Genomic DNA, 25,366 nt, shown 5'->3' on the forward strand with positions numbered 1-25,366 from the left:
AGAGAACATTCCAAGAGTAAGTTAAATGTCTCAGAGATACAAATGGCAAAATCATAGATGAAGAGAAAAAAGCAGCAAACATATTAAATGATTACTTTTCACAAGTTTTTACAAAGGATGATACGGACGACATGACCTACATGTTGACCTGTTCCTATCCTGCTTTAAATAACTTTAGAATTACAGAGGCAGAAGCATTAAAGGGACTAGGAGCTCTTAAAATAAACAAATCCCCTGGGCCAGATGAGATCCTCCCTATAGTACTCAAAGAAATGAAAGAAATTATTTAAAAACCGCTAACCAAGATCATGCAACAGTCCCTTAACACAGGGGTTGTACCGACAGACTGGAAAATTGCAAACATAATACCGATCCACAGAAAGGGAGACAAAACTGAACCAGATGACTACAGACAAACAAGCCTGACTTCTATTATTTTTAAACATATGGAAACCATTAATAAGATCCAAAATGGAAAATTACCTATATGGTAACAGTATCCTGGGAGACAGTGTGGTTTTAAGAAAGGGAGATCGTGTCTAACTAACTTGCTTGATTTTTTTGAGGATGCAACATTGACAATGGATAATTGCAAAGCATATGACATGGTTTATTTCGATTTCCAGAAAGCTTTTGACAAAGTCCTGCATAAAAGATTATAGTGAATTATATATATATATATATATATATATATATATATATATATATATATATATATATATATATATATATATTAGTCTTAGGCGCCCTGTTTAAGAGCATCTAAATGTTAATAACTGAGACATACCATAATAGTTCGGTGAGATCATGTAGATTTCGGATTCCCTTGACAACAACTGACATTCACACAATGTGTCAGAAATATTAAATAGTTTAAGAATAAAAAGGGGTGCACAACTAATCTAATATTACAGAAATGAAAGGCTGTTTGTTAGAGATATGCACCAATAGTGTATAGTTCGTTGATTCCATAGTCAAACAATTACAATGACTATAACATCATTAGAATACATGGTTAATATACTAATATTGAATATGTTTTATCACACAAAGTGTCTACTTTGCATTAGTATTTTCAATACCCATTTCTCTTTGTAATCGATCATGTCAATATGCACGAGAATTACTTCAACTTCCTTTCAGAAAGGAATCCAACATTCCAGTACCTAATTTAGCAAATTAGTTTTACCATGTTAATTTAGTTTAGATGCGATGTACCAAACTAATAATATGTTATCAACCTCAGTTATTATATATTCAAATTAAATTCAGAAATGTGGCAGTGATCACATTCTCGGCATTTACGAGGCAACTCCTTTGAGTTGCACATTTCAACAAAGAAAATACATTTCTTACAAACTCTAAAACAAGAAGTTATATTCTATTCCTATAACAGTTTATCCACTTAACTTGATAGCATTTGCTTTAGTTACTTTCTCGAGTCATAAAGTATTTAATATTAGACATGTTGAATACTTCTCGATTTCCAAATGAAGAAGTCAATCTGTGTTGATGAATACTGCAGCTCTCTGGATCTGAAGTTCCAATGAAGACGGTACTTTGCTGTATTGCTGTTGGCTCGCAATAAAGAAATAGTTCTTTAAAACAAATGGAGATCAGCTTATTGATCTCCAAGTCTTGCAGCATTATAGTTGTTGTTGACAGTTTTGTACTGGAATTAGTTCTGTTGATCAGACGTAACTCAGTTCAGATAATGCGTTGCAATTGAAACGTAGAAGTGTTCAATTCTTCTATACAGCTGGCTATGATTCTGTTTACTGTTTCAGTCTCTGTAGGGCAATCAGCTACGGCTCTCTACAAAGCTGATTTTAGCCATTCTTCAGAACATTGGTTCGTATGCTGCCATGATTCAGAAACTTTCTTCAGAGCAATATAGCTTCCATTTTGTTCCTCTGAACTCCAAGCCACTTCTGGCAGGTGGAGCTCACTTCTTTCTCTTGCCCAGAGTGCTGTTCCTCTGTGGGGCAAACTCAAGCATGGGTAAACTCAACCATGGGCGAACTCAAGCCTTCTCATGGGCGCACAATCCTTGAGCACACCTCGTTTGTGGAAAGCACACATGGGCATCATGTCCTTTGAAAGTCATGAGGCTGGTTTTATTGTTGCACTTTTTACACAGAGAATTGTCTGGAACCAACTCCCCAGTAATGTTGTTGAAGCTGACACCCTGGTGTCCTTCAAGAAGCTACTTAGTGAGCTTCTGGGAACAATAAGCTACTAACAACCAAAGGAGCAAGATGGGCCAAATGGCTTCCTCTCATTTATAGCCTTTCTTATGTTCTAACGGAACTCACTCTTCAGTCTGTGCCCCAAAATCAAAAGCATGTTTTTGCAAGAGTTCACCAGCTGTAAATGATACATCACAAAAAGAAAAACAAACAAAAAAAAACAAAAAACAAAGTAGAAACAATGCAAAGTTGTGTGAGAGCAAATTAACACAAACATAACAGTACAGGCCATCATAAATATCTTACCATATGCTATGTGGATTATTTCAGTCAGTTAAAAAAAGGAAGAAAAGTGAACTTGTAAAGTAGGTACACGCTTGTACAGATAATGGATTATTTCTGGAAAGCATTAGAATGGCAATAAAATAAAATTTTCCTTGGAAATATTATTTTCTCAACAACCAAATATACGGTAAAACAATAGATATGTGCTGCATTTTTCTGAAAACCAAATAACAGAGAATATTACAAAAAATCATTTTACCTACAGCTAGTGATGAAAACCAATTGTAGTGTAACCACTTTTTTTGTATCAGGCTCTAACATCGTTTCCATATGTCTTAGCGTTTCTGTGTCAACACTTCTTTCTCTATGATTCCCCATACAGGATTTAAATGCATCCGTTTCTCTATTATTTCTAAAGCCAGTATGCTCCAGAGAGAATCTATGTCTGCTATATTTAAGCTGAGCAACAAGCAAGATGGTCTGCTGTTTCCATGTAAATTGTCAGTTTGAGAAAAAAGAACAGCTTGAAATCATTTTCAGTACCACAGTCTCAAGCTGAGAGATTACAGGTGTTCCATTAAAATGTATGGAGATGCCTTGTGCTTCAGAAACAGTGGCTGATGAATTTATTGAGAGTGTGGTACATAAAATGAACATGTGCTTTTGTAACTTTAAATTGCTCACTGGTATATCAACCTGAAGTATGGTACATCGTAACTCAAATGTATGTTGATATAATGTTAATTGTTATACGCTTAGTCATTTCCATTTAAACACAATGGTGCAATTGTTCAAGTAAATCTATTTAGCTGTACTTTAAAACAATACGAATACTTTCTTAAACTACACTTCTAAATCTCTAATAATCTTAAGAGGGGAATCTTCAAAATGATAAAATACATTTAGCCTAGTCTGATTGTAAACAAGCATCCTATAGGCTCCTGACTTTACTAGCTTCCAGGTGACTGTTGATGTACGTAAGGTGCTTTTTCTTCACTGCATGTCAAGATGCTGTTTTGTCGTTAGTCAAACCTTGGTAATGGAACCTGTGACAGGGTACACCCCACCCCTGTTTGTATTTTGTATTGTTTTGTATTATTATTTAAAATGTATTGTTTAGTGTGTAAAACACAATGGGGGACATGTATCAAGATCAACCGACACAGCGCCAAATTGGTGGAGTGTAAAGTAGCGCTCTGCCACGGCACACATTTGACTCCATCCCGAATGTATTCACTGGCCCAAAATTAATGAGGCAAGGCATAAGCTGGCACATTTAAACGCGTAAATGTGTTGCACCAGAGTTCTGAACCCTCAAAATGGGCTACCGGTAGCACAGATTAATAAACTAATCTGCAAAATAGCTTCTTCCCTCCAAATGGGCTACCTCAATTGACTTTATATTATATTATTATTATTATTATACGACAGATAAAACCAAATATAAATAATGAAAAGGATAACTTAATGAACAAAGCGTACATGACGAAACACCGGTATTGAGCTATAAATTAATCCTCAGGGAGATTAGAGAGGGTAATGCAGACCCTAAATACTCTCCCTTCTTCTCAGTACTCTCCCTTCCTGGGTTGTTCAGGAAGATTAGGAGCTGGCACTCTATCGTAAAAAATGCCAGTGAAAATTCACAAAATCACAAATTTCACAGAAATTGTGTATTTGCCTGCCTACCATGAAAAATATGCAATTTATTTTCCACATAGTATTTTACATTACTCTACTCTTCACTTCCACTGTTGATTTTATGGTTTTATCAAGTAGAAGCAGCGCTACAGTAGCTGTACACTGTCCGGCGTCAATGCCATGCATTTGGTCACTACGGCAACGGGGTCAAACAAATACCGGCTTCATGACTGGTGAATTCCTCATACTGTACAATGACATTTCTACAAACTACTAGTAATATACACTGTGTATAAAGAAAAACACAAAAGCTTCAGTTTTGTCATTTCAGGTTTACGTTTCTCCCGTGTTTAATATTTTGGGATTAGAGGCAGCAAAATAGGCTATGGGAATTACACGGTCATTGTAATTAATGTGTCAACATAAATTTTAAAGGTTTACAAAATTCAAAAATGTTGCTGAATTTGTCATTCACGGTTGTTTCTATTTTATCGGCTTGATATCAGCGCCAACACAGACTTGTTTCCAGCAGAAGTTTGTTACATTTTTAAAAAATAGTTTCAATAGCGAATCGAGTTACAGTGTACATTTTTAAAAAGTTGACTCAGTAGCTAGGCTAAATGTTAAAATGTTTCAGACTTGTTTTTTGATGAACTATCAGCGATAACACTTAAATGAGTAGAAAATGTGATTTTTTAATTTTTTTTTTTTAAAATGAAATGTTGGTTAGGGCCAGCACTGCTGTTCTGCTGCTTCATAAATCTCATTTTAATACCACAGACATCATTTACAAATGAGCTCCATACATATAATTACGGCTTGACACGTCTTAAAATGCATGGGTAATGATCCATTTAGCATGGATGGGGTTAAAATTCCCCATCCATGCTAAACTTGTGCAGAATGTCTCTAGATTGATTAATTTATTACTATGCTTTTGGTTGCTTAAAGCATGTTTCCCTTCTCTGCTCCTTTGCCAAACATTAGGAATCAAAATTATCTGCCTGTTCAGATTATAACTCACACAATCACTGTTTACTTCCGTTAAAGAAGCAGATGCTGCCAGATTCCTCAGGTCATTTTGAACCCCCAGTCTGTAGAACAATGATGCACGTAGGCAGTTGAAGCTAATCTGTGAAATTTGAACTGGCATTTGTAACTAACCATAAGCTCCTGCATTTCCACCAAGATTAGCAGATGTGTTGGCTACAAATTACTTTATAGCTGTCTCAGACGGGTACAAATTTTGCATATCTCATTTAAGTAACAAATTGTCTGCATAAGTCCCGCACACACTACCGGCAAAAACACACACAAAAAAATCTGTAAACTAATTTAATAAAAAGAATAAAAAAATAGGTTGAAATAGGTAAGGGTTTTTTTTTTAAACAACACAGAGGGTATTATGCACATTTACTAATCAGCCTGCAAGATAAAAGTACATTATAAACAGAGGGGAACCCCAAGACATGTACACAAATATTTCAGCAAAACATTATGGATGATATACTGCAAGGATCAGCTTTAAAAGTAGGGCACAGTTTGACTTATGATTAATGTAAGGTATCCAGGAGGTAATTAAAAGTAATATTATCTTCCTCAGTGCAGGTATGTTTTAAATAGGGCACCATCCGGTAAAGCAGATGAAGAAGTGGAAGTGGCTGACACTGTAAGTTTAATACTATATAATAATAATAATACTCAAAATAATAATAATAATAATAATAATAATAATAATAATAATAATAATAATAATAATAATAATCTTCATTTTTTATAGCGCAATTCAATTCAGCACATCTCAAAGCGCTTTACAGTTTAAAACAATACACAGTAATATTAAAAATAAATAAATAAATAAATAAATAAATAAATAAATAAATAAAAACACAATGGACATGAAGCAGGTTACACATTAAAACAAGGACACACAAGAAGTTTAACCCAGAAGCAGAGGACATGCAGACTCAAATGCCATTTAAAAAAAAAAAAATGTTTTTAATTGCTCTTTGAAAATATCAACAGTATTTGAATCTTTTATTTTCTGTGGGCGAGCATTCCAGAGCTAGGGTTCATAGCAACTGAAGGCCCTCTCTCCCATAGACCGAAGCCTAGATTTTGGCACCGTTAAGAGCCCGGCATCTACAGATCTCAGGTTTCGCACCTGTGAATATACAGTTAACAAATCACAGATATAGCTAGGAGCCAAACCATTCAAGGCCTTATATGTTAGCAGTATTAATTTAAACTCAATCCTGAACTTAACAGGGAGCCAATGCAGAGATGCCAGGACAGGTGTAATATGTACAAAAGATTTAGACCTAGTTAGGACTCGAGCAACCGAGTTCTGAACATATTGTAGCCTATTAATAACACGTTTAGAGGCTCCAGCAAACAGTGCATTACAGTAGTCGAGTCGGGAGGAGACAAAGGCATGAATGAGTCTCTCTGTACGCAGATGAAAAAAAGACACCTATGTAACATTTCAAGCATGAGCTTCGAAAGTTAGACGAGGATAAAAAATAACACAGAGATTTCTCATTTCGGAGCTCTAATTTCAAGCTCATCAATAACCAAGCTGAAGTTCCTCACATTACTCAACTGACGCAGAGAAGCCAGCAGCATAACCTCTGTCTTATTGCAATTTAACTGCAGAAAATTTTGTTGCATCCATAATTTGATTTCCACCAAACAGTGTGAGAGAACAGACACAGCTATTGAGGTATTAGATTTAAAGATAAATCTGAGTGTCATCTGCATAAGAATGAAAACTAACTCCATGGCGCTGGATTTTCTGGCCAAGGGGCAGCATATAGATATTAAATAACAGAGGCCCTAGAATAGAGCCCTGTGGGACACCTGTGGAAACCGGACTGGAATATGGCGACTATGCCCCCATCAAGACAGATTGCTTCCTGACTGACAGATATGCTAGGTCAACAGGTGCCTAATAAGAATATCATGGTTGACTGTGTCAGATGCGGTACTAAGGTCCAGGAGTACCAAGATAGATAAGGCTCCTGAATCTGCAGCAATGAACAGATAATTTACCACCTTTACAAGAGCTGTTCCTGTACTGTGTAGTGATCTAAATCCAGATTGAAGGGGGTCACACAGATTATTTTGCAACAGGTGATTAGATAATTGCTTAGCCACTGTATGTTCCAGAATTTTTTCCAAAAACGGCAGATTATTTATAGGCCTATAATTACATAATATCTCTGGTCTAAGGTAGGCTTTTTTTAGCAATGGTGTAATTGATGCACATTTAAATGAAGACGGAACTATGCCAGTGCTCAGAGACACATTGACGATCTTGGCCACAAGGAACTAACGGCTGGAAAATTAGCAACAATTATAGATGTTGTAATAGGATCCAGAGAGCTGGTTGTAAGATTCATTTTAGCCATGATTTTCATCAGGCATGATGGTGCAACCTCAGCGAATTCTGAGAAAAGAGGACCTATCAGTTCTGTTGTTACAGGTGACAACAGACCAGACATGGAAGAAGATACAAGCTCTTGTCTAATGTTATCTATTTTAGTTCGGAAAAATTCCAGGAACTTATTACATTGCCAGAGGGAGTGGAGTGACAGTTTGGCTGCAGCATTCGATTTATTGTTGAAAAAAGACACCTAGAAATTTCAGAGCCATCTTTGATAAGGCTGGGAATAAAAGGATGATCGTGCTGAATTTAAAGCAGCCTTATAACTGTTTATGCTGCCTCCAAGCCTGCAAGTGAACAGTTAAGCCACTATCCCTCCATCTGCGTTCAAGTTTACATCCTACTGTTTTCTTTGGAACATAACTGATCATTATACCTGGGGGAGCAGCGAGTATATGAGACCATAAACATAGCAATAGTATAAGCACATTCTTAGTAGATGAGTCCAACCATAACCTTAACTACAGCACAAATACCAAATAAAACACTAACTCCAGACTAAAGAAGAAAATAACCCTACATAAATAACTTTGTAGAGGTCTATATAAAGCAAAGTATTGTATCAGTTTTCCCTTTAGAAGTCTACCACAGTAACCTATACCTTTAGATAGATAGTAGAGAACAGTATCTTGCTGAACCAAAGGTGGGATTAGTTATCTGGCAGGTAACGCTTGCAGTGGATAGCACTGATTCTATTATACAGTGAATTTGTGTATGAAGACTTTTAAAAAATGTGTTTTACAGTACCTCTTTTAAGAAACCTTTTTTTCCAGATGCCCTAAAAACTCTTGAGTCAAACCTGAAACCTCCAATTACAAGTTCATACATTTTAGGTTAGAATGCAGTAAAAAAAAAAAAAAAACAAACAAAAAAAAACAGTTTCTTAGCTAATCCAATGTAAGTTTGTCTATCTTGTACCTGACAGGTGCTAATGTATGTGGAACCACGACTACAGCAGTGAACCCAAGAGGTTTCTGGCTCTGACAAGGGCTACAGACCACAAATTTCCTGAGCATTCCTGAGCATTCTGACATGTAGGAAAGAGCTAATGTGATCACTGTTTAATACAGTGATGTGTGTATCTGAGCCGCTCACACTATCAAATAGCGAGATAACAATGCATACATTTTGTACACATGAACTTGAGCTTCTCATCTGTAACAGTAGTAATACAAAAGTTTATGAGTAAAAGCGATTGTAATGAAAATGACTACATGGTATATTATCAAACATCTCTCCTCAGTGCCATTGGGGATCTTGTGAATTGAACTGTACACTTAATATAATATGTTCTTTGGGCTTTTGTTATAACACAATAACTACTTGGATTCTGGGTTTTTATCAGGATTCCAAAAAGGAAATGAAATGGTAATAATTTATTTGACGTTTTATCAAAAAATAAGAAGGTATGCTTTTTCTCTGAGGGTTGCATTTGGCCTACACCAAATGTGCCGACTTATGACTTTATTTATTTATTTAGTTTAGAGCAACGTTTAAAGAACTGACATGTTAGACCACAATTGGAGTCAGGTCCTTACTGACTCAATTATTCAATTCTATTAACTCACTGTCATAGAAAATAACCTTGATGGCCCATCTCCCCATTTTGTAATATCAGCGTGAGATTAACTACACATAAAATCAAGAGCTGCAGTATTAATCTTTAATCTTTCCAGCAGATGCTGTCTACCACATGCATAAATGAGGGGACTCTGGGATTAATTGAAGGCACAGGGACAAACTTCACTTATGGTAAATCCTCTTGCATTATAATTTCTCTGAAATCTCATATGTAGAGTAACTATATTTAACCCTTACTTGAGTAGATTCACTTTGCATTTACTCCAGTGTAGAACTGAACTATTTTAGAACACCATATCTGTTCTATACATAATGGTCCTTGAAGTAAACAGTTTGTATCTTTTATTTAAAGTTTTTCAACATCATGAGCTCTAAAAAAAGAAAAAAAAGTTTGTCTAAACATTACCATCTAATAGTGGTTGGAAAATAGTGAGAGAAGAAGACTCTTTTTCTTGTTTTGCAATTTCAAAAATACACTCATTTTTACAAATATAAAGCATCCAATAGAAACACATGTATATCATTACTTTAACAAGAAACTAGAGCATTTCCGATTCAATGATTTGTAAACATGAAGTAAACTTAAAAAGAATATTTGATAAATTGAATTTCTACTGTTCACCAGATCTTAGGAACTTTATTGAGATAATCACACAATATAGCTTGTAAAGACAAATGGTCTGTATCATTAAAAGAATTTGACACTGAAACGATTAATGTTCACTGGACATACAATTGTGTAGCAACTATAATGACCACATTAAAGCATATGGCCTGTATCATTGATATGGCCAAAGGTAAAAAGAATGCAGCAGTCAAAGGGTTAATTTAGACTGGATGACATTAGTAATGTAATTTAAGTAAAGAAATCCAACAATACAGCTACGTACCAAGCATAAGGACAATAACTCAAAGTGTACAGCCTCTATGCAGCTGTAGCTTCAAAAGTCCAATGACCTGAATATGGCAGCAGCATTATGTCAGAGGTCAGTGACATGGTCAGCTACACATTAAGCATGCAGTGTTCATTTAATCCTGCAATTGTGGCAGCAGCAGCATTGCATAAAAAGTGTCTGGAAAGTGTTTTCTTGTACAAAACCCACAATCAAACTTGACCTAAACAAAAAATAAGTTGTCTTCAGTGCTTGTTTATCGGTTAAAAGTTAAAATAGGCCCCACCATAAGTATAGATTATTTTGGTTGTCTGATGTCTGAAAGGTCTTTGATATTTTTCTTCAAACATGAAACCCACTCATTTGAAACCGTGGTCTTACAATTCATTGTTTAATAATAAATAAATCAGTTGCATTACCTTAAGATATATTTAGTATATTTTAGAGTATGTCAGTTGTACCATAAAAGCAATTTAATCAAGCAAACATGACTGTGAAAAGATTTGTGTTGTTTTTACTGCACACATGAACGGAGGGAGTTTGATGAGACAGGAGAAAATGAGAAGCATTATTTATCAGTACAAATTGATCTCTGACAAACAATTCATCCAAGATTTTCTATGGGACTTTACTCAATGTGGTCCATTTTTATGATATAAACTGTGGAGAATCATGATACCAGATGACCTACTTTCACTGTATTTTTATTGTGTGGGTCACCCCTGGAGAATCTATCACTGTTTAGATCATTGTAATAAACTCCACTGCCTTTTACCTACAGTAATGTATTCTCCAGAATACTGTCTGTTCATTTACTCAACATAGATGAACTAAAATAAGAACGTGATTCTACACTACAGGAGTAATATATTTTCAAAAGCCTCAATACTTGAACATAATTCTCTTACAAAAAGGGCAGGTTTTACCTAAAAATGCATTAAAAACTAACTGAATATAATATAATATAATATAATAAAACAAAATATATTCCTTTTAAGAACACATTTGTTAAACATTTGTTTCAACAAAGCAACAAAGGCTTTACTTCCTATAGCATATGGAAAGGCAGAGCTGTCTAAATGTCGACATGACTGAAGAACTGACAGCTTAGAGGTTTGCACGCAAGTTCCAGTTAATTTATATTATTCATATCAAGAACTTGAGAGAAAGGGATTTGTAGTCTTGGTTTTCATGTTCTACATACCTGTTGCGATTTAAATAAAAAGTGTTCACACACTGTATATAATATTATATTTATTTTTTAGTTTGCATTCACTCTGAAATAAACACCTTCGGCTGGTTTCAGACCTTGGTTTGCACTAATCCTGAATTACTTAATGCTATTTTAGTTAAGATAAACCAAGATTAGTACTAACCAATGTTACTGCAGGTAAGGTAGTCCTAGATTAGTGCTAATCGGGGTCTGTGAAACCAGATCAGCTATAAATGAAACAACTAGCTATTAACAAAAACAAAACAGATACTATAAATAGTATAACTGGCGTACAATATAATTGGTCTTAAAATGCAAAGTTATTTTTTCATGTCAATTAAGTGTTCAGGTTCTAATTTGGAACAGAGATATCATTTGCTTTAATCAACGAACAAGTGACACATTTAATGAAGACAGTTTAGACTGACAGAGAATAAGTAAATAAATCAACAACTCAATTTATTGCACACCTCTGTTCTACATACCAATATGTAGACATAAAAAGTTACTATTTGGGGTGTTATTAACTAAATCCTGAAGATTGGAATGGTTGACAATCTGTAAACTAGCCTGGATTAAATGAAAATTAGGGCAACGGCAAAGGCGATCTGAAAAATAATTGTCAAAAAGGAATAAGACCACTTATTACACAGGAATTTGGTGTTCAATCCATGTGTCCTTGGTTTTGTGGGTGGTCACCAAGACCCAACCCCATCCCCAACCCGGTCGAACTTGATTTAAGATTTCTAGGTGGGCCATGGGGTTATTGTAAAGGTAAAGATATACAGTAAAGTAAATAAACAAATTTGGGCCACCACTCTGATTTGAGACTTAGTTTACCAATAATGATCATGTTCTTTAAAAAAATCCTGTTTAATAGGAAAAACTGCATCAATAAACAAACAAGCAAACAAAAAAAATTAAATACATAAATAAATAGAATGGGGTCACAAATCCGTAGAATGAAACTGTAAGCATAAATCAGCCTGGATTGATTCAGCACTGATTAAATTTGAGGATGAAAGGAGCAGCAGCTCTGATTTCCATAACTGCCAGGGATACTGTTCACTACCTGGATATTCTTCATTCTTTATTGATAAGCTTTATTGCAGTGGAGTTTTATGAGAAAAAAAAAAAAAGCCATGTCTAAAATATACCCATCCAGGTTTCATTATCTCATGCTTTGATAAAGCAGAGTCAAACACACCAGCTGAAGGAATGTCTTTGAAGGTGCTTTCCAATGTTTGCATATTCAACAACAACAACAAAAGGCTTCTTTTTTTTATCAGGATAATACATAAAATATAAAAACCTTGACATTGCCTAATATATAGAATCTTAACAGTTAAAATGTACTGACAAGACATTGGAAAATCTCCACAGCATACTGTACATAGCTGAAATGATCATACAACTTCTTGATCAAAATCCCCTAAACCCTCATATTCAGGATATACTCCATGTCCCTCATGGTGATACATCTGCCATTTAAAAACGTATTTGACATCTGGCCACCGCATGTAGAACCGGGGTCAGTGTTTAGTCATATTCCTGTAGGGACAGGGACTAGCTTTGGGATGTTCAGATCCCAGCAAGAATAGGAGTTCTGTCAGCAGGTCCTCTCTAGTACAGCAAGAGCCGTGCACACGGTTTTCACAGCACCTTTTATTTACAGTTGTGTTATCTTTTACAACACCGTGTATTGTCGCCTGGCTGATGCCACTGTTGGTACCTGCCTGTGGCATTTTTTGTCGACTGCAACAAAAGTAAATCCTGAGAGTCTGTGTGGCATCGCAATGTCATTTCCTGTGTGTCTCTTTGTTTTCACAATGGGTAATACAGGTTAATATCCTGCATCTTTAATGCATTTCTGAATGTAGGTCATCACCAATTACTAGGACCGTACAGCATCAAGCTGTTTCTCAAGTGTGGGAGAAGTATCACAGTTGATTGACAAACATCATGCACTGTTATTATTAATAACAGCATGAAGCAAGATCATGCAAAAACAAAAAGCCTCCAGTGGGAATCCAAACATGTGTATGATGTGAGCTCATGACAGTACATATCTATAATGGATCAAATAGCATGGATAAACAGCTGAGCAATGACAGGCATATGATTATGACACCTAGTACATTGAACAACTTTCTAATAACTATAAACGTCAAGCTACCACAAGTACCTTTCAATTCTGATATACACGGGGAGCTGCTTGTCCCCTCTAACATTGCAGATAAGACTATTTACCTTGTTCATAATACATACCCTAAATACTAACTCCTCAATAAGGCGAAAATGGGAATGCGATACAGTAAGCCTTCTGGGTGAGAATTGTGAAACACAATGTTTAATTAACGATTTCATCAGATATAGCAGCCCTAACATATAGCTCTTGCCATTTAGCAGCTGCTAGGCTTCTTTGTTTTCCAAGCCTGCTCTCTTCTTTGCATGTAAACTGTGGGATGTCAATTATGCGGATGAACTCCCTCACTTACCTGCTTGTGAGCATGGTCATAGGAATTTATGTGATTGTCAAACTCCTGGTGTTTGTGGTACTGCTTGTCACATAATTCACAGTAGAAATTAGCCTTCAGATCCTCCAGAGCTTTCGCTATGGCTTTCTCCTTTTCAGCATAATCCTGAAGGGAGGGAAAAAAAGAAATATTGATACATTGAACTTTACTTGATGGGCCATATATAAAAGTAACATATCCCTTATCTTTGAAAAAGCAACTCCTTACTTGCTATATTGAGACATTTTAGACTCATGGAAAACATCTAGCTACTGTAATTTTCACCTAGCTTATAGTAAATATATATGTGGCTTATCCCATAAAACGTACAGGAACAAAGTTGGTGGATGTAGTGCTGTAAAAACATTAACCCTTTGCTGCCCAGTGTCCAATATATTTGCCATAGAGAAATGCCATCTTACATTGAGAATGGGAACATACCCTGGGCAGTAAAGGAATATAGCTCTTGTACAAAGTCCTGACAAATGGACATTTAATTTGAGCAAAAAAAAGCTGGGGAAGCTTTTGAAATGAGTTCAGGCCAAGAATTACTGAAAGAGAATGTTCATCCAGGCTGTAGGTGTAATTCTTTCGCAAGTTCGAAAAGTATGCTCTAATAGACGAGGGCCTGCTAAAAGGATATGGGTAACCCAGAACAAGCTCTGGGCAAAAGCAGGTGAGTAGTGCACTGTACATCTAAAAAAAAAAAAAATAAATAAAAAAATACAAGATAAAAGTACGAGGGATACATTTTAATAGCTCACTGAAATGATGACCTGAACCTTGATCACAGATGCGAGGGTGTTACATAGACACACATGCATACATTGTTTATGCACACAGCACAGCTGGAAAGGTAAACAGTTCAAAACCTTGATACTTTTAAAGTTGCTTTGTTTTTCTTCCTGAAACCACGTGCACTGATTTTTTGCATGGTTTATTATGAATTAATACAATGAAATCATAAGACGGTAAATTAGTAGAATGAATCCAACTGTGCTACCAGCCAAACACTAACAGACGCTGTGCTGGCACGGCTTTAAATGTGAAATCAACAGAAATAAGGTGCAAAAGGACCGTGTGCTAGACAGCAACAAAGTCTACTTCTATCAGTTTTATAAGATTACCTTTTCTTTTTCACTTCAAGCAGATGAGCTTGGGAATTTCAAACAGATATTCAAAGTGTAAAGATCTATCACATCTGTATACTGCACCCCACTAGTACTTTACAGTGTACAGTGTCACTAAGGGTTATTAATAAAAACAAAAAAGCAGAATGCTCCTTTTCATTGTTATGCTAATGATGTCTAGTTGTACCTATCCAATTATACCTATCATTAAGAGTCACTTTCCATATCTTACTGTCTCCAGGATATTCAATTGTGAATGCCACTGATTTCTATGGTTCTGGAATCCTTTTATCTAAGATGTATTTTAATTATATTTCCTGACACAACATAGAGCATGTTTTGAAACCAGCCTTCGGTCACCATGGTGTTTTGTTTGACCGGCAACAATTTAATAATGATCTGCAAACCAGCACAGGTTGTAAAGCAGGGTCTAGTCATTTTAGAAACACTGGTTCATGGTTTTGTTATTTCTCTTATTTATATTTGATTAAAACTGCGTTATCAAAACCAGTTTGCTACTTTATGAATTTGGCTACCCTGAATCCGATGAGAACTTCTTACTATGATTTTTAAATGTACAAAATATTCACGAGGAGAATCTGAGTGGATCGTCTGAGCGGCTTATAAATATAGACTTGAAACATCAGAAAATTTTGATCAGTTTTCCAGAAAAGCACAATATAAAATAATATTGCATTGTTTTGTATTTTATCGTAATATCATGCAAATGAAAATTAAAAAAAAAAAAAAAACTACATGTATGTACATGTATCTTTCCCACATATATATATATATATATATATATATATATATATATATATATATATATATATATATATATATATATATATATATATAAAGGGGGTTAAAAATCCTCCCTGCCAAAAATATGTAAAAATGTGGCTGTTCCCAAATGAGATAATTGGTGTCAATTGGGAACAGCCACATATTATAAAAAGAGAGCTTGAAGCTCCATTAGAGAGATCACCAGGGAGCTGGGAAGAAAAAAAAAAAAAAAGATATTGTGTAAAACCATATTGTTTTGGTTAAAACTGTGTAAAAAGTGTTTGTATGTCAGGTAAACAGCTTAGCCATCTTGTGAGGTAATCAGGGACCTGAAATTGTTTAGTAAGTGCTCAGAAGAGCTAGGTGTTTGTTTTGTTTTTGTTTATTTTTTGTATTATTAAAAGTGTGCGTTAGCGCTAAACCTAATGTTTTGGACCTGGCAACCATCAACGCTTTGGTTTTGTACAAGGAGTGCACTGGCAACACAATCACACGCAGGGGCTTCATTTTGCAGCTAGCCCTGGAGCTACGGCAGAAACATTTGATAAGAGAAACAGAAGCAGCTGGCAAATGCCCCTCAACCTTCAGCCAGCACTGTGCCCACTGGCACATGGAATAAAAGACCATGCCACGTTGCTAAATGCAATTAAGAGAGAACTTTTGATGTCTGTGCCCGTTGTGAAAAGGCAGTCTGTGGCAAATGCACTGGTACAGTTGAAAAGTGTGTTTTCTGCGTGGATTGTACTGAGATAGCTGTAACAGAACTCTGAACACAGACAGAGTCTGTAACTGTTTCACTCAAAGCGTTTCAATGTTGCATAAGTTATGTTAGATTTTATGCCATTTTTGACTAGTTGTTTTGTATGTGCATACAGCTTTCTACACCTGTTTACACAGAAGTGTATTGATTAAAGTTTATTTTATTACAGTTTTTCATGTTTATGTATGTGCTCTTTTTGAAAAAAGTAAGAGTTCAATTTTCAAAATAAATGTGGTGTTTCTGCTCTGAAAATGCTATGTATGATGTTCATAAATAAAGATATTAAGTTGTATCTGATTGTTTGTTTTTCATTTTCATATCAAAGCCGTTTTAAAAGAGGGCTGCATATTTTGCCAGTGCGGCAGTTGTATGTAGTCCGAAATCTCGGCAGTTCTAATTTTAAAGGGACAACGAACCAAGTGAGTGTAGTTTTGTTATATATGATTAAGATGAAATTAGGAAACACGCTGGAGCAATATGGATGAGAGACGCAGTGGACAGACTTTTGTGGAAGACTCTTGGGGAGGGCTTCATCCAGTAGTGGACTGAAAAGGGCTGATGATAAATAAGGTTTTCTGCTTTCCCATTTGCAACAATAGTACAGTTCTCTTGAAATTGTCAGGTTTCAAAATATTTTGCTGTAAATGCTTTGATTCATGATGACCTTATAAATCAACTGCTTTCTTTCTGTTTCAAATTGGTCTGGCTTCTATCTTGCTGTCACTTATTTTGAAGACACGCTTAGGGGATAGTGCTACTTTACTAGCCTGCATGAGATAAAGGAATGTCAGAGTTAGTGCATGCAGGATTTCTGTTTAATTAAAATAATGTGTTCCAATTCTTGAACATCTTTCATATTTGGATTTTCATGGGTCTCGTGTTCAGATGCGTAGCTCTGATGCTATATACATAATAAAGTTAATGTTTCTGTTAATATCAGTGAAATACTCAAAAACGATTCTTGTTAATTGTGTTTGGAAAAAATTCAAGGTTGAAAGGTTCTTCCTTTAATTTTTTTGAGGTGTATAAGCTGTTCTGAATCATTAGAAGGGGGTTCTTCGAAAAGAGCTTCAAGTCACATACAGTACATGCGCCATTTCTTTTATAGTCCTTTTCTACTAAGACAGTGGTTTTCAATTTTTAATTGTGCCCCTTCTGTTCGTAGGTTTCAAACACACCATTCACAATTTCCACTCTACTTAATGGTACCACAGTTGCAATAAAAGACAATATAATCTTATTAAAAAAACAAAAATTTAATATATGTCACACAAATGACAAACTGCTGATTTAGGACAGAATACCAAAAAATAATTCTATATTACAAGTCTTTGAATGGACAGAATCAGAAGCCAGTATTTGGGAATCTTTTCAGACACACATGTATTAACTTTCTATTTGGCAAACTTATTATAAATAATCCAAAACAGTCTGCACTGTAAACGTTTGTCCAGTCACCACTTATTCCCATCGCAGCATAGTTCTGTGTGCCATTTAAAATGTGTACAACATCAAAAACATTAACCTCAAGATAAAACTATAATAACTGACAATACACTTTTTATTTTGATCTCCCTCCCAACCTGTGAGGGCACTGAGTAAAGGGAACAGAGTACCCTGGATTCGGTGGAAATCGGCCATCTAGAAAGGGAGCGGAGCTATGGTACACTAAATCATTGACCCAGAAGGGAAATGGTGTGGCACCTGCTCACTGGAGGAACGGTCACATGACCAAGGGGTCATGGCTGATGGTATATAAGGGGGCGTAGCGAGGTCATCTGTTTCTTTGTATGGTTACGCTAACCCGGAAGGACCAGTATAATAAAGAACCATGAGTGTTCTGTTTGTTTGTTCAGTCTGTCTAAAATCTGTTTGTTTGTTTAAGACTAGACGGTGAACACATTCCGGAGATCACTGGACCCGGACATCACTGCACCATTGTTTCACATAATAAATTGTACTTCACTACAAGCACTTTGGACTTGTGACCGCGTGTGTGTCTAATTGTGTTTAGTACTGTGTTTATTATTTGCGAGACTGCAACCCTTTATTATTACTGAGCAGTACACATTGCTGTGTATTGCCAGCCCTTGATTATTTACTGCTTGGTCATCAGACCATTGGATTATAAATAAATGAAACCATTTCACCTATACTTTGTTGTCTGTCTATATCATTGGATTACTGCACCTGCTCTACACCTGTGCACTAATTACCACTTTGCCACAGAAATGTATCAATTTTCGACTCGAGATAATCTGGATGTACTCTATCAAAGTAAAATGCAGCCACACCTATCAGGGTGGAAACCCATTCAATCGAAATCATGTATGCATACAGGTGGATGCTAATTTTTAAACTAGCCAGACCAAACTTTGAGCTGCTAATCAAAAATGAAATATTTATGCGCAAAGTTTTAGCGATATTATATAACCCTGTTAAAAAATAAGTTCAAGTCCATTATTTTCTTTTACTTTCATTTTTGCATTATTCCTACATACGCCTTATGATGCGTAGAAGTACCCCCAGGGGTATGTGTAACACCAGTTGAAAACCCCTTTACTAAGACTCGTTCACACTACTGTGCTGGCCTATTGCTGCCTCAGGGCCCGCCTCAGAGCATATTTAAGCCTGCAACCCGGTTCACATTTGCAGTTTAAGGCACCTTTGTACAATCACAAATGTGACTGAAGAGCAGGCTTAAAATGTGAAGCTTTTTTTTTTTTTTAATGGAACGATAGACTGCTCTCAGAATGGAAGAGCTACTGGGATATACAGTAATCCTTGACTTGTAACAGTTTCTTATTAATATATATTTTTTTCAATGCAGCATGGTAGCAACTGCTCTATCACCAGTAGAATAACATTAACAATAACAGACACTGAAATATTGCAGTGAAAATACAAATTGTTACACTTTCAAATTCTAAATAAGTTACAAGCTTACCAGTGCCATTAATCAATAAAACAAACGTATGTTTATTTTAGTTTTACGTCAGTTCACAGATTGACGTGAGATGCTGTTTACGTTTCATTTCATTCAGTTAATGTTTAGCACTTCTCATGTGTTCTGAAATGGTCTGCCTACGAGTGTAATCTACAGCCTTGCTGTATGAAGTACAAAACAGCACATTACCATTGACGTGAAATTCGTCCATGCCAGACTTGTTGATCTGTCTTTAGGTGTGATTGTTATCGTTTTCAGCATCTTTGAACAGCTCTGGATACTTGAAGCCTCATTAAACACTGAACTTGAAGCAGTTTTATTAAACAGATATGTTTACGTAAATTTAAAGAAAGCCGTCTGTGGTAATGTTTATATATGGTATGTGTATTGATTTGGTTAATATCAAACTAACAAAAAAAGATTTGCATGTGTTTTGCTCCTCCCCAGCAAACAGATTCCTATGATCCCTGCTACTGAGCTACACAATTAATTTGGTAATGCGGTACAAAAAAGTCTGCTTTGTAAATATATGTAAATGCCAGCCCTGGTCCCAGATTGCAGGCCCTGGGCCACGTTGAAATGGTGGCCAAAACCAAGGCTGGCCCTAGGCTGCCTTGTTATTTTTTGGAGCGTTCACATGTGAGAAAATGGTCCTGAGGGGGCCATGGGTTGCCTTAGATCGCAAGTGTGAATGGGGTCTAAGAGAAACAAACTCAACCATAAAGGCAAGAGCAGATGCAGGCTACAGTACATTTAATATTACAGTACATTTAATATTTGCAAGTTCCTATGGCAGCGGAGGCCTTTTAACTTTTCAACCTCATTGAACATCCCCTCTTATTTGTTTTTTTACAGAAGAGCATGCTGCTCATGGCATCTACCTCGATGTCTAGAATTTGGTTCTTTTAACTTAATAAAACAATTTTTAACATGTATTAACAGACTACCTTGTTTGTGTAGAGAGCTACTATTTTGACAACGTGCAGCAGTTCAACAGTTACAAACATTTATCCATAAGGTATACAAACAAAAATAAATGTAATCTTTATGCTTGTTTGCATTTCAAAATGATGTATTTCACTGCACTACCATCGCCATTGGTAAGTCTGCACACCTCAGTGAGAGCATTCCAATTAGCTTGTATTAGTGTGAATGGATTACTTCAGGACTACGAGAATATGCTGCTCCCTGCACAGAAAATAAGTTTTGGTGCTGTAAGAATTCAAATACATTACTCCATTAGTAAGAAAAAGCTAAAGTGCAGAGGATGGGTTAGGGGTCACAAGACCTCAAGGAATGATCTAGAAGACTGAAATAATTAGGCCCACTTGCATGCGGCATAATGGCTTTGTAATGACAATACTCCATTAAAGTGGAGACCATGATGATCACCTAAGATAACGGTGGTGGGGCTTTTTTGTAGAAAATGGTTATTTGCTTTATTAAAGAAATACCTGTGAATAAAGAAACTTATTTTCTGGCCAGCAATTATCCACCTTATTGTTCTCATTAATTTCAGAAATTGTCAAGCAGATGTCTGTACTTAGGGAAAAGGCAATGCATATAGGTTAAGCTGGAGCAGGCACGTGTTCTTGTGTGGGTTTTGGAAGCGAGGGGTGTTATCCTCTTATGCATCCTCTACTTCAGCATAAAGCAATCTAAGCTTGCAAAACCCACCATACTTGCTTACGCTATGGCCTTCCTTGGGGCATTGAAATAAAGCCTTTTGAGTATGCTCCTTTAATCTGTTATCAACAACTGATTCCAGTTCTCTGTGCTGAAGGGCATTCTAGACTTTGTTAATTACTGTCATAAAAGGAATGGGTGCCAAAGCAAACCGTTGTATAGTGAGACATAAATATACATGTTGAAACAGTGAATGCCTATCGTTGCAAGTATATGTTTAATAAATGAGGGAATAATAATTCCTCATCTGTATTGAATTAATTAAAGATGTACACATCCCTTCTGCTGAGGTTACAGCAGGTAAGATGAGCTGTGATTTTCAACAGTAGCAGAGATATACAGAAATACGATTTATATATAAATCAACACTTTCTGCCTTCCTCTAAAATGAATGAACAAGGGAAAGTGCTGGTAATTCTATTACGAATTCTAACTGGGAATACGTTACCATAATGATAATGAGCATTACTATTGGTGCCATAGAGACCCAAGGCTTCCCTGAGACAACAATTCATGCGGCTGATTACAGTTTGATGCTGTTTCATGATTCCTCCAGGGGCAGCAATTAATCCTGTGAACTCATCACAGCTGTATTTATTTACAGAAAGGCCTTGCAATATGGGCAGCTCTATATCCTAGCAAGAGGATGCAGACTTTACTCAGCCTGTCTGACAGGACGTTTGTGGCTCCACTATCAATTGCGGTCAATGAAATTTGACGTCTTTAACCCAACATACAATTTTACAGGCTCTGAACCTCATAAATGTAATTTTGTAGCTCAGAAGTGAACAATAATGCTTTTATAGAAACCACCATTCCTGTTAACAGTTGGGTTTATGAAATCAAATAACACATTACTTTGAATTACTGCCGCCCTTGAATAAGCACTGCACTCGGATATCAGATTTCTAATAGACGCCGCTCTCGAATAAACGCTGCGCTCAATAATTTTTTTCCCTACCCCAGCTCAAATAAATGCAGCACTTAATAAAGAAACAAAATGAATTTAATAAACTTGAATAAAATGTATTTAAAAAAAATGCAATTACACATTGGAGCATACTACAGTAACGTTTATGGAACCCAAACAAAAAAAGAATAGGTACCCAGCACTATGTACTGATACTGGTATGTGTCCTCACCTAATTAAACTCTGATCTGCAAGCTCAACAGCTTTCAGTCTAAAAGCTAAGTTGTAGGACTTATTCGCCATCCTGATTAAGTTGTATCCACAGAAATACAAAATAAACCGTATTATGTATTCTTATACAAGGGTGGATACAGTGTGGTCAACAATTTTACTGACAGTTCCTTCATTTGTAAATATCAATCTTAAGCATAATTTTCATCATCGGTGTGATCCTCCTTTGATGATGCATATAATAAGTAACAATTTAGTACAGGCCCAGCCAACAAACATTTTTTTGCAATTAATGAAGCATTTTACCAATGCTCTTGTTTTTGTAATATAAATGAGATCACTCATTTAAAATTGACAGCTTCACAAATCAGAAACAGCCTATGATTCTCTTTACAAAAAACGTTGTTGTAATAATAATAAAAAAAAGTGTCTCCTGCTGTTCTTCGCATGGTTAACTAAACAGAAGGAAAATACAAATAAAACTAAATTGAAATGAAATAAATCTTGTTACAATCTCATTTAGGGGAGTAAGTAGGAATCCAAAGGCTTAAAGTTTAATTTCCAGTGGAACACTTCTTGTCTGAGTAGATAAACAGTCAGGGTTTCAGTTAAAACATTTCTCTTTACTATAAACAGTGTAAACAGGACAAATACACACTTATAAAACTATTTTAAGATATGAATGTAATTAAAATGTACAGATTTGCTTTTTTGTCAATGTTGTCCCAATTCAACAATTTAACTCTTTGCATTTTATATAACTAAAGTTATATTTTCATTAAATGCTTCAACAATCTAGGAAAGCTTCATGTATTGTGGCAAAGTGGGGTGTGCTCTGCCACTTGCAGGAGCTTTTTCACTTGATTTCTGGTGTAAAGAGAAATACTGGACCACAAAATGAAATTAAACAGGGCGGTGCCTGCAGATTTCTTCAGTTGCAAACACAAAGCATACAAACAAAACAAAGTATCACTCAGTAAGCCCTCAGTGTGAGATAAGTTATGTCTCTTTGGGCAAGACATGTGCAAAACATTCATTCAATTGATCTGATTTGGAGTTTTAGGCAATTTAAAAGACCCTTCATCCCAAAATGCTGCAAAGCAAGCCCCACCTGTGTCCTCAGCTTCAGCATGATTTATTCAAATTTGTTTTGCTACCATAGAAAATTGGGTTATTTCATAGCTGTCTATGATATTTTGCTAGCTATGGCCACATGCTAGCTTTACTTTTCACACCCATTACTTGTGCTCAGTCTAGAAACCTACAGTAGTACAAGCAGTGCTCAGTAACCTCAAACTATAAAGCTAAGGCCAATTTCTTAATATTGCATTGGATAAGGTGATGTCCCTACTGCTTTTCTTCCCTATTCACTTCAAATGTGACCTGATGTCTATTAGCCTCTTGAGAGTTGGGTTCTGTTTTGATGTTAACTGTGGCTCTTTTCTCCCTACTTGTGGCTGTCTAAGCTTCATGTTAAAAGACAATTCTTAAAATATAGGCATCAACAAAGCTCCATACACAAGACATCACATATCACTTAGTTACATATATTTTGGTGTATATGCCACCTACTGACTTGATCCTAAACAGTTACAGAACACCACATATGAAACCTTGGTTTTAAAATCCATATTGTGATTCGTTATACACAATCACTTGACAGATTACAATTTTCACTATAGCCCCAGAAGTCCTTAACAATGATCTACATTCATATCATCAGTACATATTCTCACCCGCTCTGACGTAGACTGACATGCGCACCTTTCACATCACAAAGAGAAAAATATGGCTGAAGAGCATTTTCCTCTGCTTTCTAAAGATGAGTTTCAACAAATTCTAAACAAAAAAGACTCTTAAAATCACTAAAGTTATAATAAAAACACCTATAGCTATCCTTCACAATATCTCCACCATAAAACACAGACTTTTTGTGGAGCAATATGAGCCCCAAGACTTGAACTGCTTTCTACCCGTTCTACACTGCTGTCTGTAAACCAAATGCAGAAACACAGTCTTTCAAGGTTCAATAACACATGTACTGTGTGAACTGGATATTTCAGGTTTTGTATAAAACTATTTTTTCCTTGTGTTGATTTAGAGTCCTCTCGGTAACAATATAGCCCTACGCCTTTGGCTGTGGACAATATATGTCAGATACTACCCCCCTATGGGGACAACAGTGTGCCAGTCCATATTTGTCTAACACAAATAGCTGCTATGCTTTCAAAATCCTATACATACCTCCTTGAGAAAGGTTGGGCAGCTGCTTTAGCAATAAAAAAAATATTTCAACCTAATCCCAAATGTTTTGATATTTTTCACACATCACGGCACATAAATCGCTGGTGGGTAAAACCAAAGACGTTTCTCAACTTTATATTTCTAAATGCAATTCTAATTTTAAAAAGTGCTAATTAGTTAACCAATATTAGAACCTTTTGAAACTGTCATGCCAGAGAATCCAGGTGGCTGACAACAGTAATAATTTTGCTAAATCAATCGTGTTAAATCATTCAACCCTAAACTGATTGCAAGTTGTGTGTTTTTTTATATACCCCTTCATTTATAAAAAGTATATTTTTATTCTAGCGTTCTTCTGTATCTCATCTGGGTATGTGTTTGTCTTTATATAAGTTCATATTAATCTGATTCAATGATGACTTACACTACTAAGTATATGTATTGTATCTATTTTCCTTGTCTGCTATTTTTTTATTAAGTCAAAATATCTCAGTGTATGACATTTGCAATTTTAAAAGTACATATAGTTTCTTAAAAATACCTTTAAAATGTTGCATTATCCATTGAATTTATTGGCAGTTGTATAATTTAATGATTACAACCCTGTTCCTCATTTTTCTACCAAAATCCATAACGTAGTTCTAGAGTTCAATGAGCTCTTTTTTTCAATTAAAAAAAAAATCCATAATGTAATTCTAGCAAATGCTGCCACAAGTACTAAAGATTTGCTAAAAGCACACCAGTAGTCCTTAAAATCGAAACTGTGCTTGCGTTACACATGCATAATGAATCAACATTTCCATTAAACAGGCCATGCTCCTGTGATCTTGAAAATTTTTTTGGAGGTTATGGAGAAAACATGTTCTGTGGAGTAGAACATATTCTTGTGAGATTAACTGTATTAACTGT

General features: G+C 35.7%; 1 protein-coding gene across 1 annotated transcript in view; it reads right to left on the minus strand.

The window, feature by feature from the left end:
• Window positions 1-25,366, minus strand: part of LOC121315007 (G patch domain-containing protein 8-like) — a 133,930-nt gene that overhangs the window by 14,355 nt on the left and 94,209 nt on the right. The window contains exon 2 of the mRNA XM_041248838.1: window positions 13,746-13,889. Coding sequence (XP_041104772.1) covers window positions 13,746-13,889 — 144 coding nt within the window. The remainder of the gene's footprint in view (window positions 1-13,745; window positions 13,890-25,366) is intronic.

Source organism: Polyodon spathula, chromosome 4 (genome assembly GCF_017654505.1).
Source record: "Polyodon spathula isolate WHYD16114869_AA chromosome 4, ASM1765450v1, whole genome shotgun sequence".
Lineage (NCBI taxonomy): Eukaryota > Metazoa > Chordata > Actinopteri > Acipenseriformes > Polyodontidae > Polyodon > Polyodon spathula.